Genomic DNA, 15,622 nt, shown 5'->3' with positions numbered 1-15,622 from the left:
AGTTTTTATCTGATGGGATAGACGTCACACCGATCATGAGAATCACGAGGGTTCACTTTTGCTTGTTGGTGTAAATATGAAGATAATATATGAAGATTTGTCGTGTGGGATTGCACTCGTATCAGGGCAGAAATCAGTGAATAGAAGGGGAGCGTTAGATAAGTTTTAACTTCTTCCTCCTCCTTTTCACACATGTAAAGTAAATTGTTTCACTGCTTGTTAATATTGATTTTGTCTCTTTTGTATAACTGTTTCTTTTTTCCTTGTATGTTTGTTTAACTCTTTCTTCTTTTCTACTTGTATGCTTTTATTTTGTATTTTTACTTTCAAATGTTCAAAATAAAGTCATAAAATCAAAATCATGAGTCATCATTTGGTCTTAAATGCTGAGAAAACAAAATTCATGCTCTTTTCCAGGTCCAAACATATTAATCTGAGTAAATTCATCATCAATTCCAATGCAGGCACCGAAATAGAAAGGGTGAAGATTTACAAATATCTCGGCATCTGGATCGACGAGAAAGTAACTTTTAAAAGTCATATTTTAAATTTGTCAAGTAGACTTCGACAAAAGATTGGCTTTTTTTACAGAAACAAGTCCTGTTTTCCTCTCCACTGCAGGAAAACTCTGATAGAGGCAACATTTTTATCAGTCCTCGATTACGGTGACATATTGTACAGGCATGCTTCAGCCTCTACATTAAAGCCACTTGATGCTGTATTTCACTCTGCCCTACGTTTTATTACTGGTGATAGTTACAGCACTCATCATTGCATACTTTACCAAAAGGTGGGATGGTCTTCTCTGGCAGAAAGACGTGATTTGCATTTTTACCTGTTTATTTATAAAGCACTTATTGGAATGCTACCGTCATATTTATCTTCAATGCTAGTTTGGTCTTCTGGGGCAAAACATACCAGATCAACTGGTTGGCTCACTCTCCAGGTTCCCAGAGTTAATTCTGAGCTGGGAAAATCTGCCTTTTGCGTATTTGCACCATCTGCATGGAACTCCCTGCAAAGCACTTTAAAAATAAATGCACTGGTTTCTTTTAATCATTTTAAATCATTAGTTTTAAAATGTTTAACCTCTGATTGTACCTGTTTTCACTAACTTTGTGTAACATTATTTTTTCAATGGTTGTAACATTACTTTTAACTGTCGTCTGTTTTTAATTGATCATCATTCTTTTAGGGTTATATCTTTTATTTTGCTTGTCATGCATTTTAATGTTTCTTTTATATACTCGTCGTCATTGTAAATGAGGGCTTGCCCTCAATGATTTTCGAGTTTAAATAAAGAGATATATATCTTTTTTTTTTGGCCACGCCTTGTATGTTACCAATGTCTGCACCACCAGCCGACACGCACGGTGGAATATTTACTGAGAACGTATTCTGGAGATATTTGAAAGGTTCCGTGTAAAGTTCTTCCTCTGGGGCTGTTTTGTGTTCTGATTGAGCTTTCGGTTTCAGTTTTCAACTCGGAGTATTTGCAGAAAAACTTGATCTCTAACCGCCGGGTCCGTGAACACCTTCAGGGCTTCTGTGTCACGCTGCAAGTTCAAGCAAGAACACATTTTTATAGAACTGGTGTTCTTTTCTGCTGAGAACTCTCACAGGAAAAATGGAAAATTAAAAGTAAAGTAGAAAAAGGACTTACATTTTTTAGTACTTAAGATACTCAGGCTGAATTAATGTTATAAAGTTCATAGGAAACCAAAAATAGTCTTTTTGCCCGACAGGAGAGCTCACAGGTAAAGGCTTCTGACATATTTGAAACTACTAACCCTTCATTTTATATCTTAACCATCATATTATGGCTTCTGGTTATTCTTGAAAGTCTCAGTTCAGTTGAATCAAGACATCAGACTTAGTGCCTCTGGGAGTTTGAGGTGCGACATGGCCGTAAATTGCACGTCTGTGTAGTTCATACCGACCTATTCACATGGCTTCAGGTTCAACATGATTTACAGACGACTGTTGGACTAAATTAAGAAACAAAACAAACCATTTAAAATTTACTGTCAAGTTCTTATAATATTATATCAGCAGACGTCTTTGTTTCTTCAGGTGCTGAGACATTCCTGAATAATACTCTTTAATACTGGTTTTAAATGACTTGACCTAAATCACTTCAAATGAAAACCCGCTGCGGTCTGGCTCGGTGTTCTCTCATCCATCAACACACGCCGGTTGCGTCATCCAAACGCAGCACAGAGCAGGACAGCCGGACAGCTGGAGTCATGTGACCGAGGTTTCCCCTTCTGTAATCCCTGAATCAAGGATTCTCCTCCTCCTCCTCTCCTCATCCATGTTGTCTTTCTGGTCCTCTGGAAACCTCTGACCTGTTGACTCAACAGAGCGGATCCAGAGGAAGTTAACACATTGACTAGAATAGAAACCGATCAGATCCGGTGCCGTGACGGATCAGAGTCAGATCTTGGCCGTATGTAATACTAGTCAGTTACATTTCCATCATTCGTCGGTCCTAAACACGTAACACAAATAATCTCACACAGTGTAGCTGTCTCTCATCACATGGGGAAAATAAGGCCCGCTGGATAGTTTGCAACAGGACAACTTTTGTAAGGGGGAGTGGAGCTCTGCATCAGCTGTGAGCGTGGCTAGTGGATGGTGTTTGTGACGTGCTCCAGTGGAAACTCCGTCCACATCGACGATACGTGCAATTAACTCAGGTCTTTGAGAAAGAGCCATCTGGCAGAGCTTTGGAGACAGAACGTGCTTCAATCAGGCGTCCAAAAACTCTGTGGTTTTAAAGGAAGTAAAGACCGGTTAATTAAATTACCTTGTTTGACTAGTTCTGATACTTTCCAGTGTGTCAGTGTTACGCAACCTGCTCTCAGCTCTGCTTGGAAATAAATTCATAAAAAAAAACGTCCCTATTGAAATTTAACAAAGGCTCAAAGTCAGACATAATTATAGAGTAATTAATTTGATTGGCAGGTAAGTGCCTCTAGCTGTTGGCGATGCGCCACCTCAGCTAACTCAACTCATTGGACTCCAGCTCTCAGCTGTGTTCATGTTGTTCATGTTGTTCATGTTATTCATGTTATTCATGTTTTTCATCTTTCATCCTGGAAACCAGACAAATATGCAACCTCATGTTTTAGTTTGTATTTTCAGGAGAGAGATCCCTGAATCTAAGCTCAATAAAAACTCTAACAGGTTGAAACAGATACAACGCTAGTTCAGTGTACGAGCTACTTAGCATTTTCTAAATAGACTAAAGCTGCAAAAGTTCTGTGGATGTCTGTTCTTAAAGAAGATATGGAACAATATAGAACTGTAACATTTGTACCTGACTGTAGATTAAAAGTCTGAGGATTATCTACGTCCTTAAGATTCAACCTTCAGGATCTTAATTATGAGAAACATCTTTAATTTATGTGTTTGCACTCTTCCTTCTGTAAATGCTTCTTTCTTAAAGCTCCTGTGAGGAACTCTCTGATTTTGGCGCCCCCTGTGGACAAAATTATATCCCTTTGCTCAGTTTGTTTTCTCCCAAAAACATCTCATCCTGCTTTCTTTTAACCGTCAAACGGATCGCTCCCTGTGGATATTTGTTGTGGGGAATGTTAAAAAAAAGGCCTGTTTTTGTCCGACACCTAGCTGCTTGCAGTGGTTCAGTCTTTACTAAATCTCAATATGAGGTTACCAATCCTTTATCCTGGAAATCAGACTAATATGCAACCTCTTGTTTTACAGCCAAATTCCACCAGAGCCATCTGTGATCCGTCTCAGCACCGGGTCTGATAGGTTTCTATTCAAGTCAATGTGTTAACTTCCACTGGATCCGCTCTTTTGCGTTCCGGCTGTGTCTCTGATCCGGCAGGTCGGAGTCCTCCAGATCAGATACACAAGACTTCTCTTTGTGCTGGATGCCGGAGCACGACGCATCAATCTCAACAGAGCAGATGGAGCGGGACAGGAAGTCAGGTTTCACCAAAACAAAATGAAAACATCCGGTTAATTTTCAGAATAAAACACTCTGTGTTATCACCAGATCGTATTTCACTTAACTACAACAACAAACCAAAGTCATGATGAGCGGAGCCAGGCCTGGAGTCAACAGGTCAGAGGTTTTCAGAGGACCAGAAAGACAACATGGATGAGGAGAGGAGGAGGAGGAGAATCCTTGATTCAGGGATTAGCAGGAGCCTGAGCTTTGGAGGGTGCTCCAACTCACATCAGTTACATAAACACAGTTAAAGTAGAATGACTTCATTAGCTGAGGGGGTGCCAACAGCTAGAAGCACTTACCTGCCACTCACAATAATTGACCCTAAATATGTGTGACTTGAAGCCTTCATAAAATGTTAATGGAGGAGTTATTTCTGTCTTAATGCCTTGAAGCTGAGGCAAACACTTTCTGTTAGTGTGAGCAGCGTTCAGAGATCAGACCTGGAGGTTCAGTCAAGTTATTTATATTCAATAGTAGAAGTGAGTCCAAACAAAGACTGGAGTAACGTGATGTGATGAGTTCAACTCACCCCCAGAGAAGGTTATCGAGCCGGCCAGGCAGAGACACTCAGCAGAGATTTCCAAGAGACGCCTCATCGTAGAGAACCAGGCTTCATCTCCAATCCTGCATGAGGAGAGAAATATTAAAACATAGTGAACAGTGTCCATTAAAGGGAGGAAACAAACGGTCTGAACTGTCATGACTGAGAAATACAGACTTCCTTATTACTTGAGTATTCCCAAATACAGATGGGAACTCTGCAGTACCTCTCTCTGTGTTTATATTAGACCTAATGTTTGAAATACTGGATGCAAATGTGGTGAGAATAAAAGGACTAGTGCCTTCTTTGAAAGCCGGAGAAAGACATTCATTTCAAGTGTTTAAGTTAAATGAGATTTACTTTATATCCGAAAATCAATCAATACATCAAATACATTAAAAAGAAAAAAACCATACAGTAAAACCAGACTTTAACCTGATGGATAACATTTGTTTTTCTCACGGCAATAAAGTCCAGCGTGTATTTCAGCATCATTCTTCCAGAGACGAGGAAATAAGCAGCTTGTAAAACCTGAAGTGAACACACCCATAACCGCCATGAACGCAGCCATAAATTAAACACTGACATGCATTAACCAGAGAACGAATGTATTTAAATACAACGTAGAGGTTTGAATTGATTACAGATGCAGGATAATAAAAGCAGAGATGATGATTTCGTGTGCAAACATGGAGAACAGTCTCAGGTGAACCAGCAGATGTCACTGTTTGTGTCGTATGTAAGGCAGCAGATTTAACTGGAGCAGCAGCAGAGAGTGTTTCTGTAACTTCACTTTAATTCAGCTTTTTATGCCTCTAAACTCTGAACTCTCTGCCTCAGCTCTCTGGGTGTGTTTTAAAAGTAAACTTAAGACTTATCTTTTTAATCTGGCTTTTAATTTGGAGTAATTTATTTCTAGCCCTGGACTGCATCATTATAACCATTGCTTTAACATTTATTTATCTTATTTAATTATTTATTTATCTATTTATTTCTTGTATTAATCTGATCTTTTTCACTCTACCTTATTTTTTACTTTTCTTTCCACTCTTACTTATTTTACTGTGTTGATTCTATTTAATTTAAAATCATGCCTTTTATAATTTCATAATTTTACCATTTTAATTTGGAGTAATTTATTTCTAGCCCTGGACTGCATCATTATAATCATTGCTTTAGCATTTATTGATCTTATTTATGTATCTATTTATTTCTTGGATTCATGTGATCATTTTAATTCTACCTTATTTTTAACTTTTCTTTCTACTCTTACTTATTTTATTAATTTTACTGTATTGATTCTATTTCATTTAAAATCATGCCTTTTATAATTTCATAATTTTACCATTTTAATTTGGAGTAATTTATTTTTAACCCTGGACTACATTATTATTATAATCATTGCTTTAACATTTATTTATCTATTTATTTCTTACATTCTTCTGATCTTTTTCACTCTACCTTATTTTTAACTTTTCTTTCCACTCTTACTTATTTTATTAATTTTACTGTATTGATTTTATTTTAGTTTTAAGTATTGTATTTATAATAATGCCTTTTATAATTTGACCCTTGCTGTTGTTTTCTGTCTCTGTTGTTTTGTGCAGCACTTTGGGCTGCATGTTTATATGTATGAAAGGTGCTTTATAATAAAAGTTGAGTTGAGTATTAGTGTTTTATCATAAAGACGCCCTTTTGAATATAAAAACATTCCAAAGTTGTTTTTATTACCAGTATCAGAATAAAATCGATCCATGTTATAAAGGTTGATGGAAATATGTCATCAGTTATTTTCTTACTTAGTTTGCAGCCTCTGAAAGTATTTTGACGGATAGAATAGAGTCATTATTTTGCCTGAATGTTCTTGACAAGAGCAAATAAAATCATGTTGTTCGACGCTGCTTATTCTGTCTTTGATGCTACAGCAGAGTTGAGGTGAACCTCTTAGAGAAGTGTGGTGAAGAGGGTGTCAGAACCCTGTGCAGGCTGTGGCTTTAACACCACACGATGGACCGTGAGAGAGTTTTGCAGGGCGCCAGTTTCTTTGAATCAAACCGCACATGGTTCTAAGATTAAACATTTTCCAGACAATGTGTGAGACACAGGAAGCTGTTGAGTCCTCATGTGACCTTTGCAGTATTTGTTATCATCAGAAATATTTACAATATGCATTCACTACTGTTACAGAAGTCAAACAAAAACCAAATATACATAAATACCACAGATCCAGTATTCCCCTGTTTGAACAAAGACATCTGAATTTAATTTAATTGGTAAACTCACCTCGCAGGCTTAACCTATTGTAAGACAGCCAAGCATTGATGCAGAGTACGTTAAAGCATGTGTTCAAAATTTCCAACAAAAGTCATTTGTTTATATATAAATGTTAAAAATAAAATCAGTAGAACTGACAAGAAGGGTCAGAAAATGTTGATACATGTTTTTTAACTGTCCCAAAATTACAATACTCATAACATTTACAAGCATATTCAGTTTTGAAGTTAAATGCATTAAATTTGAAAAATGTAATAAACCCAAAAAGTATTTGTTGTAAAAAAAAAGCATGGGGAAGGATAGAAGTGATCAAAGATTTCATCACACAAAAGCCACTGATCATACATTTTTTTCTTTTTTGACCTAAAGGGTAAAAGAGAATAATCTCTTATTACATAATTAATAGACTATCTAGAACTCTGATGGGAGCGGGGTTCAGCTGTCCGTCTTCCTTGTGTCACTCTGACACTCGAATAGGTGATTTCCTCTTCCCGGTCACCTGAAACAACTACAGAGAGATGAGAAACGTTTGTATTCAATGAACCAAGAGGACTTCATGTCTTCTTTTTATTTAAAACAGTCTCTACAAAGTGCCTCTCATGGTATCTTAGACTCACCTTCATCAGCAGCCGTGGATGTCTGTTTGTTACGGAGAATGATGAAACCTAAGCCGAGAGCCACGAGGAAGAAGACCACAGCAGTTACTGTGACTGCCACAAGAGGGAGGGATAATTGAAGACCTGAAACAAACAAACAAACAAACAAACAAACAAACAAACAAACAAACAAACAAACATCAAAACTAAATATTTGATGACAAAAACAAAGCTGTGGACAAGTACGTCAAATGTTTCTGTCTTCTTTCAGGTCTTCAGAAAACAGGTCAAACTTCCACAGTTTGAATTAAACGTGTTATAACTAAAATTATTTTTATTACTGCTTTGATTAATTAATATTTACTATTAATATTTCATGTTTTTTTGCTTCTTTAAAAAGAGGAACATGTGATATCAGTTCAGCCAAAAACAAGAAAGATAACTTGATTCAAGTTGATTTTATTTAATAATTTCAGTAAAATATAATTTCATATGTAGAAAAGAAATGAAGTCTTCTTAAAGCTGAATCTTCTATAAATCAACAGCAGCAGTCTCTCTGACTGTTCTCTATTATTAACACAATTTAAATGAGAACATGTTCTTCCTCATGCAGTGAACATTAACCCTTTGTGTTTTGTTGTTTTGACGTGTAAACTCTCATCTCGTCGTGAGGAGAAGTGGAGGTCCTGTAGATTCAAAGGTGTTATTTAATCAGTTAACGTGTTGTAAGAGCTGAAAACAGTCCTGGTAGTTTAACTGTAAACTTCTTTACCTTTGCAGCTGTTCAGGTGAATAACTGTTTCCTCCCTGCTGACGTTGTTCCAAACAGAACACTTCAAGTTTCCTGTCAGCTGACCGGGTAAGCTGATGGTGTCAAAGTGCAGGTGTTGTTTGGTTTTTGTCCCCTCCATGTTTGCTGCCCCGGTATACAGGAACTGGCTTTGGTCTCTCATCTGCACGAGTTTCACACTGCCCAAAGTAAAAATAAACTGTACTTCCTCTCCTTCAGAGGAGCAGTTGATGCTCATCTGCTCTGCTGATGAACACACCTGAGACACAGCTGGCTTTGACACTGGAGCTGGAAGACAAACACACAGTGATATACCTTGTATTATATATGAATCACATAATGTAACTTAGATAATATGTCATGAAATCATGGATCAAAAGAAACACTTTAAGTTTGATGGTTGGAGCCCTGCTCTCAAACAAGCCTGTAGTCGGCACTGTGCCAGTTCAGACTAAAAGTCAGAAAACACAGACTCAAATGAATTAGTTCATGTTCAGAGTTTATTTTAATTTTTATTTAAAATAAATTCTGTTACTAAAAAATGAAATAGTTCACGTTAAATATAGAAAGCTGTCTCTCTGCAGCTGTCTTATCCCTCTGGTTCTTTATTTCATTTTTTATTTGGTTATTTTAATTCAAATCCAAATTAAAAGTAGAAATGTTGAATTCTATAGAACATTTTCCATCAGTGATAACCAAACCATAACAACACAATGTCAACCTGTCCTAACTGCCTGTAGAATTACAACTATTACACCATGTGCAACATTTTATACACTTTTAAATTCTAATCTTATTTTATCTGTTTTTATTTCTAATTTATTAAACTTTTTTCTGTATTTGTGCTCTGTTATTTTACTCGTGCTGCTATGTCTGTGTTGCTACAACAACCGAATCCCCCCCCCAGGGATCATTAAAGTATTATCTCATCTTATCTTCAGGGTTAGTTAGACGGTTCAAACATTATAAACAATGACTTAAACCTGTATCCTTCAGTAGAGCCTCCTGAGCTTCAGTCCCTGACCCTCAATCATTCACATTTCCTAAACTACATGAATAACTGTATTCTACTAAAGATCATAGACAGATATTAAGTTTAAAAAACTGGAAAAAATCCACTCCTTTAAAAACTTAGAAACATTTAACTCTACAATCTGTCAGCTGAACATTTGGCTAAAGGCTCCAACTTTAAAACAGAAAACATCTCCTAAATTAAAACAGCTTCGGGTAAGAATAAAGGTTTCATAAGATTCCTTCTAATGTTCACAACAGCTGGCTTCACAGGTACGCTCACTACATCTGGATAGCTAGACTCAGAACCTGAACACCCGTCGGGTGCTGTAAATCTGACTTCAGTAAATAATAATTAAATAAACATCTTACAGTTGAGGGGAAAATATCCAAACATGTTGGCAGGCTTACTTATTGCTAAATAATGAAACCATTATATTTACTTATCAATCCATATTTGATATTTCAATGAATTAATAAAAAATTACACAAAATCTCTGTTTGTCCAACGTACCTTGAATAAATAGGTGCAGGTTCACTTTTCTTTTAAAAAGCCCGTCTGAGTAGTGTTCCTCCAACGTGTAATCTCCAGAGTGATTCTTAGATGCTGTTCCCAGAATGAATGATCCATTAGAGAGGAGTTTAGCATCACCGGCATATTCCTTATTCTGAACGGCTATCTTATTTTTCTTTATTGTTAAGATGATAACTTGGTTGTCTTTCCTCAGCTTTAAGTCAGTGTCTGCTGTGTTTCTCAGATGAAATCTTAATATTTGTCCCACGGCTCCAGAGCACTGCTGAGTTCCAGGCTCTTCAGAGACAGTGCATTCAATAGAGCCTGAAAACAAAATAAATAAATAAGGCTCTGTGAAAAAATTAATATAACTTTTCTGTGTTATTAGTGTCTTACTTCATGTGGGAAAATATCTAAAACAAACAAGCAGTGAACCTTGAACTAGAGCAGTCGTTGCCAGAGCCATGATGATCAGGTAGATGGACGTCATTCTGTTCTGTTGTGACACATAAAATAAATGTGATTGATGAATTATCAGGTTATCAATATAATAACATAATGAAAGTTTAATTAATTGTTTGATCAAAGTTAAAGTAAAGCTATTTAAATGTAATTAAGCTTTAACACCTTCAGAAAAGGAACATTAAATACATCCTCAGATTAATGAACCTTCACAAAGTTTAAAATCATGTAAAATCCAAATATAACCTTTACCTTCTTTCTTTCACCGCTCTCAGATTCTTTATTGTCACTTGTGCCTTCACAGTCGTGTGATGTCTTCAAAGTTATTTCAGACTGACGGGTGATTTTCCACTCAGGGTGGTCGTTGAAATCTCTTCCTGTGTTGCTGATGTCATTTTTGTGATAAACTCAAGGAAGCAGTTTGTTCAGTTAACACACTGTAAAGATTCACACCTCCCCAAACAGTTAATGAATTCAATTCACATCATAACAGATTAAATTATTAATTTCCACACTAAGTGCATTCTCAAAGGGTCAACATTTTCTGACCCTTCTTGTCAGTTCTACTGATTTTATTTTTAACATTTATATATAAACAAATGACTTTTCTCTGACATGTTGAACACATGCTTAAACGTACTCTGCATCAATGCTTGGCTGTCTTAAAATAAGTTAAGCCTGTGAGGTGAGTTTATCAATATTTGTATTAAATTCAGAGGTCTTTGTTCAAACTGGGGTTTACTGTATCTATGGTAGATATCTGGAGCACATCTAAATGTATGCTTTAAATAATAACTTCATCGTTAAACATTACGTCTTAAGTAAGGGAAAAGTACGGTTAGCAGGTGGTTATGGGAAATAGAATCCAAGGGGACTGAAGGAGACAAGACCCCTCCGCTTCACTAACCACACGTTATCCAGCTTATTACCCAGATACTAACTTAAGATACAAACACAGTGTTGTTAATTAAAATATTATTTTATTGATTTAAAATGATTTATCTTTACAGTGTTTAAAAATAGTCCCAGAAGCTAAATGTGTCTGAACTCTTCTCTGTGGATTGATTTGACATGACGTGTGATCAGTTTGTCTCTGGTGTTGATCATGTTAGTGAAAGTTAATAACTGTAGTCAAGGGGTTTGACCAATCAGAATCAAGCATCTTACACAACCAGAAGATCAGACATTTTAACAAATTATTATTATTTGTATTTTATGTATGGATTAAAGTATAGTTATTTACCTTATTTAAAATAATAATTACCATCTGGAACTTTATCATTTTATTTAAAATAGTTACTCTCTTCTCTGAACACCGAGCTTCAGGAACATATTTTCAGTTAGACCGAGTCACCACAGTTTAATAAAATACATTTCCTTTCACTTTGAGGTACGACTTTAAATTCAGCTACAGATATAACAACACTGGAACCTCCGGATGAACATGACACCCTTTGATTTTCTCTTTTGCTTCTCATTTTAAAAATGAACAGTTACAGGAATAACACACACCTGACCTGCCTTTGTTTGACTTCTGTAACAGTAGTGAATGCATATTGTAAACCTGATGAAGATAACAAATACTACAAAGGTCACATGAGGACTCAACAGCTTCCTGTGTCTCACACATTGTATAGAAAATGTTTAATCTTAGAACCATGTGCGATTTGATTCTGAGAAACTGGTGCCCTGCAAAACCCTCTCACAGTCCATCATGTGGTGTTAAAGCCACAGTGTGCACAGGGTTCTGACACCCTCTTGACTACACTGCTCTCAAGTCCTGAAAGAGGTTCACCTCAACTCTGCTGTAGCATTAAAGACAGAATAAACAGAGTCTCAAGAACATTCAGGCAAAATAAATCACTTATACCATCAAAATACTTTCAGAGGCTGCAAACAAAGTAAAGAAATAAATGACATATTTCCATCGGCCTTTATAACATGGATCTGATACTGGTAATAAAAAAACTTTGGAATGGTTTTATATTCAAAAGAGCATCTTTATGATAAAACACTAACAGACCTCAGCCCACCTGAAAGCTCCTTTATTCTGAGCTCCAGCTTTTACTGTCAGTAATGACATATGCAGAAGTTTACGATGTTCAAGGCTTTTTACCTGCTCAGGTCTTCTCACCATCCTGTCTTTGTATCTGTCTCCCTTCTCATGTAGGAGATCATGACCTGCTGCAGCTTACCTTTTAAAGGACATGGAATCCGTCATCAGTGGCTCTGCCCGGCCTCCTCTACAGCCCCCTCTTGTGGTGAGTTCTCATCACATCACACCTTCTTTATCTGAACTCTTGTTCTGTCTGTTTCTGGAGTCTCCTGAACGGTTGCTGTCTCTGGAGGCTGAGGCTGAAAGATTACAGTGTGGGCTGAAAAAACAGGATTCAGAATCACACAAATTAAAAAATATATATATTTTATACTAATGAATGAATGATCTAGATATTATTTTCAATACTTTCACTTTTAATATCCCTTTATCCCTCACTTCCATTTTAAGTGAAGACAAAATTCCCAGTTATTTCATTTAAAAAGGAAAGTCTTATGAATAAACACAGCTCAGTGCACTTTATGAAGGCGTCTTTAATTTCCAGAGTTAACATCATAAAGGGACAAAAGATTACACAAAGATATTTTTATGAATCAATTAAATGAAATGACTTCAGTCATAAAAGGACGACACAATCTAACAAACATTTACTTTAATCTGAAGAGAACCAGTAACATCAGAACCGTATCAGACAGTTTAACACACTTCTAATTACACACTTCTATTTGTGTCGGATGCCGGAGCACGACGCATCAATCTCCACAGAGCAGATGGAGCGGGACAGGAAGTCAGGTTTCACCAAAACAAAATGAAAACATCCGGTTAATTTTCAGAATAAAACACTCTGTGTTATCACCAGATCGTATTTCACTTAACTACAACAACAAACCAAAGTCATGATGAGCGGAGCCAGGCCTGGAGTCAACAGGTCAGAGGTTTTCAGAGGACCAGAAAGACAACATGGATGAGGAGAGGAGGAGGAGGAGAATCCTTGATTCAGGGATTACCAAGGGGAAACCTCGGTCACATGACTCCAGCTGTCCGGCGGTCCTGCTCCGTGCTGCGTTCTGAAAACACAACCAGTGAGTGTTGACAGACGAGAGCGCATGGAGCTGGACTGCAGCGGACCGGACATGGATCTGGTGGAAGTCCCGTGTGAGTCCTGTCTGTATAATGGAACTGGATCTTATCATGTCTTGATGTTGGGTCTTTGTTAATAATAGAACATAGGGGGAGAACATTTGTTCTGATTTGGTGCTAAATACATAAAGATTGATTGATTGATTAAGAGTCCTGTTGTGATGGGTGCACCCGGCATCTTTCAGTTTGATGTGAAACTAGTGGTGAGAAACGAACAGCGGAGTGACGTCTGCTACTTTGAGTTGCTGCTTCTGCATTCTGGATCATCTGCAGAGGTTCAAATGTGAGTGCAGGGGGGCCTGCCACGAAGGGATTGCAGGAGTCAAAGCAGGATGTTGAGCTGCTCTGTCAGGTCGTGATCTCCTGGAGAACGTATTCGTTAGAAGCGTCTGCAAAAGAAAATGAGCAAAATGAAAAATGTTCATCATAGTTGATATCTAATGCTCTGGAAGGACTAAGTTGACATCTCTGTAAGTTTGACAGATTGTTTTATTCTGCTTAAACGTACGTAAGTTGGGTGATGCACATGACTTCAATAACTTCTCCATCCTCATAAAAGATGCAGAATAATCAAACCACCTGAACTCATCACTGACTTAAAGGGCTCTTAGTAACTTTTGCATTTAGAAAACCAAAAGAAAGACCATAAATATGATTTCCTCTTACCTTCTGGAACACTGGTGCTCCTTGTTTTCCAAAGCACAATGCAGACTGCAAGACACAAAGCCAGCAGAAGTACAGTACCCACACCATGTCTCACTGCCATGTGAAGGAAACCAGGGTGGACGCCTGAAAGTTAAAAACATATCAGTCATCTTTGGATGCTACAAAGATGCACACATTCAATCATCAGACCTCAGAATCCACTGCAAAGACTGAACAAGAGCTGAGACTCAAGTTTGCATTAATCTGTTTGAAGTCACTCGAGGTGAGCCCACACCTTTTCCTCCCGTGCAGCCCTGACACAGATCTGGTGAAGCTGATTTGGCAAAAGTTATTAACACAATTTAAATGAGAACATGTTCTTCCTCATGCAGTGAACATTAACCCTTTGTGTTTTGTTGTTTTGACGTGTAAACTCTCATCTCGTCGTGAGGAGAAGTGGAGGTCCTGTAGATTCAAAGGTGTTATTTAATCAGATAACGTGTTGTAAGAGCTGAAAACAGTCCTGGTAGTTTTACTGTAAACTTCTTTACCTTTGCAGCTGTTCAGGTGAATAACTGTTTCCTCCCTGCTGACCTTGTTCCAAACAGAACACTTCAAGTTTCCTGTCAGCTGACCAGGTAAGCTGATGGAGACAAAGTGCAGGTCTTGTTCAGTTTTTGCCCCCTCCATGTTCACTGCTCTGCTGTTCAGGAACTGGCTGTGGTCTCTCATCTGCACGAGTTTCACACTGTCCAAAGTAAAAATAAACTCTACTTCCTCTCCTTCAGAGGAGCAGTTGATGCTCCTCTGCTCTGCTGATGAACACACCTGAGACACAGCTGGCTTTGACACTGGAGCTGGAAGACAAACACACAGTGATATACCTTGTATTATATATGAATCACATAATGTAACTTAGATAATATGTCATGAAATCATGGATCAAAAGAAACACTTTAAGTTTGATGGTTGGAGCCCTACTCTCAAACAAGCCTGTAGTCGGCACTGTGCCAGTTCAGACTAAAAGTCAGAAAACACAGACTCAAATGAATTAGTTCATGTTCAGAGTTTATTTTAATTTTTATTTAAAATAAATTCTGTTACTAAAAAATGAAATAGTTCATGTTAAATATAGAAAGCTGTCTCTCTGCAGCTGTCTTATCCCTCTGGTTCTTTATTTCATTTTTTATTTGGTTATTTTAATTCAAATCCAAATTAAAAGTAGAAATGTTGAATTCTATAAAACATTTTCCATCAGTGATAACCAAACCATAACAACACAATGTCAACCTGTCCTAACTGCCTGTAGAATTACAACTATTACACCATGTGCAACATTTTATACACTTTTAAATTCTAATCTTATTTTATCTGTTTTTATTTCTAATTTATTAAACTTTTTTCTGTATTTGTGCTCTGTTATTTTACTCGTGCTGCTATGTCTGTGTTGCTACAACAACCGAATTCCCCCCCAGGGATCATTAAAGTATTATCTCATCTTATCTTCAGGGTTAGTTAGACGGTTCAAACATTATAAACAATGACTTAAACCTGTATCCTTCAGTAGAGCCTCCTGAGCTTCAGTCCCTGACCCTCAATCATTCACAT

At 37.2% G+C, this 15,622-nt stretch overlaps 3 protein-coding genes across 3 annotated transcripts in view; 1 reads left to right on the top strand and 2 right to left on the bottom strand.

The window, feature by feature from the left end:
* Positions 1-7,933: 7,933 nt before the first annotated feature.
* LOC117812456 overlaps positions 7,934-15,622 on the top strand; it is a 26,792-nt gene continuing 19,103 nt past the window's right edge. Inside the window, exons 1-3 of the mRNA XM_034683198.1 lie at positions 7,934-8,255; positions 12,344-12,434; positions 14,623-14,652. Of these exons, the coding sequence (XP_034539089.1) occupies positions 12,381-12,434; positions 14,623-14,652 (84 nt within the window). The 5' untranslated portion in view covers positions 7,934-8,255; positions 12,344-12,380. The remainder of the gene's footprint in view (positions 8,256-12,343; positions 12,435-14,622; positions 14,653-15,622) is intronic.
* Positions 7,946-10,638, bottom strand: LOC117812459. Its single transcript, XM_034683202.1, has 5 exons — positions 10,426-10,638; positions 10,147-10,207; positions 9,712-10,035; positions 8,169-8,474; positions 7,946-8,082 (listed from the first exon to the last, which is right to left on the bottom strand). Exons 2-5 carry the CDS (start codon positions 10,199-10,201, stop codon positions 8,054-8,056), a joined length of 714 nt encoding a protein of 237 aa, XP_034539093.1. The 5' UTR covers positions 10,202-10,207; positions 10,426-10,638; the 3' UTR covers positions 7,946-8,053.
* The window catches only part of LOC117812457, a 27,292-nt gene continuing 25,038 nt past the window's right edge, over positions 13,369-15,622 (bottom strand). The window contains exons 7-9 of the mRNA XM_034683199.1: positions 14,566-14,871; positions 14,036-14,158; positions 13,369-13,758 (exon numbers count right to left, since the gene is read on the bottom strand). Coding sequence (XP_034539090.1) covers positions 13,718-13,758; positions 14,036-14,158; positions 14,566-14,871 — 470 coding nt within the window. The 3' untranslated portion in view covers positions 13,369-13,717. The remainder of the gene's footprint in view (positions 13,759-14,035; positions 14,159-14,565; positions 14,872-15,622) is intronic.

This window comes from Notolabrus celidotus, chromosome 5 (assembly GCF_009762535.1).
Source record: "Notolabrus celidotus isolate fNotCel1 chromosome 5, fNotCel1.pri, whole genome shotgun sequence".
Lineage (NCBI taxonomy): Eukaryota > Metazoa > Chordata > Actinopteri > Labriformes > Labridae > Notolabrus > Notolabrus celidotus.
Note: the sequence above shows the minus strand (reverse complement) of the source record. Positions and strands in the feature narration are given on the sequence as shown.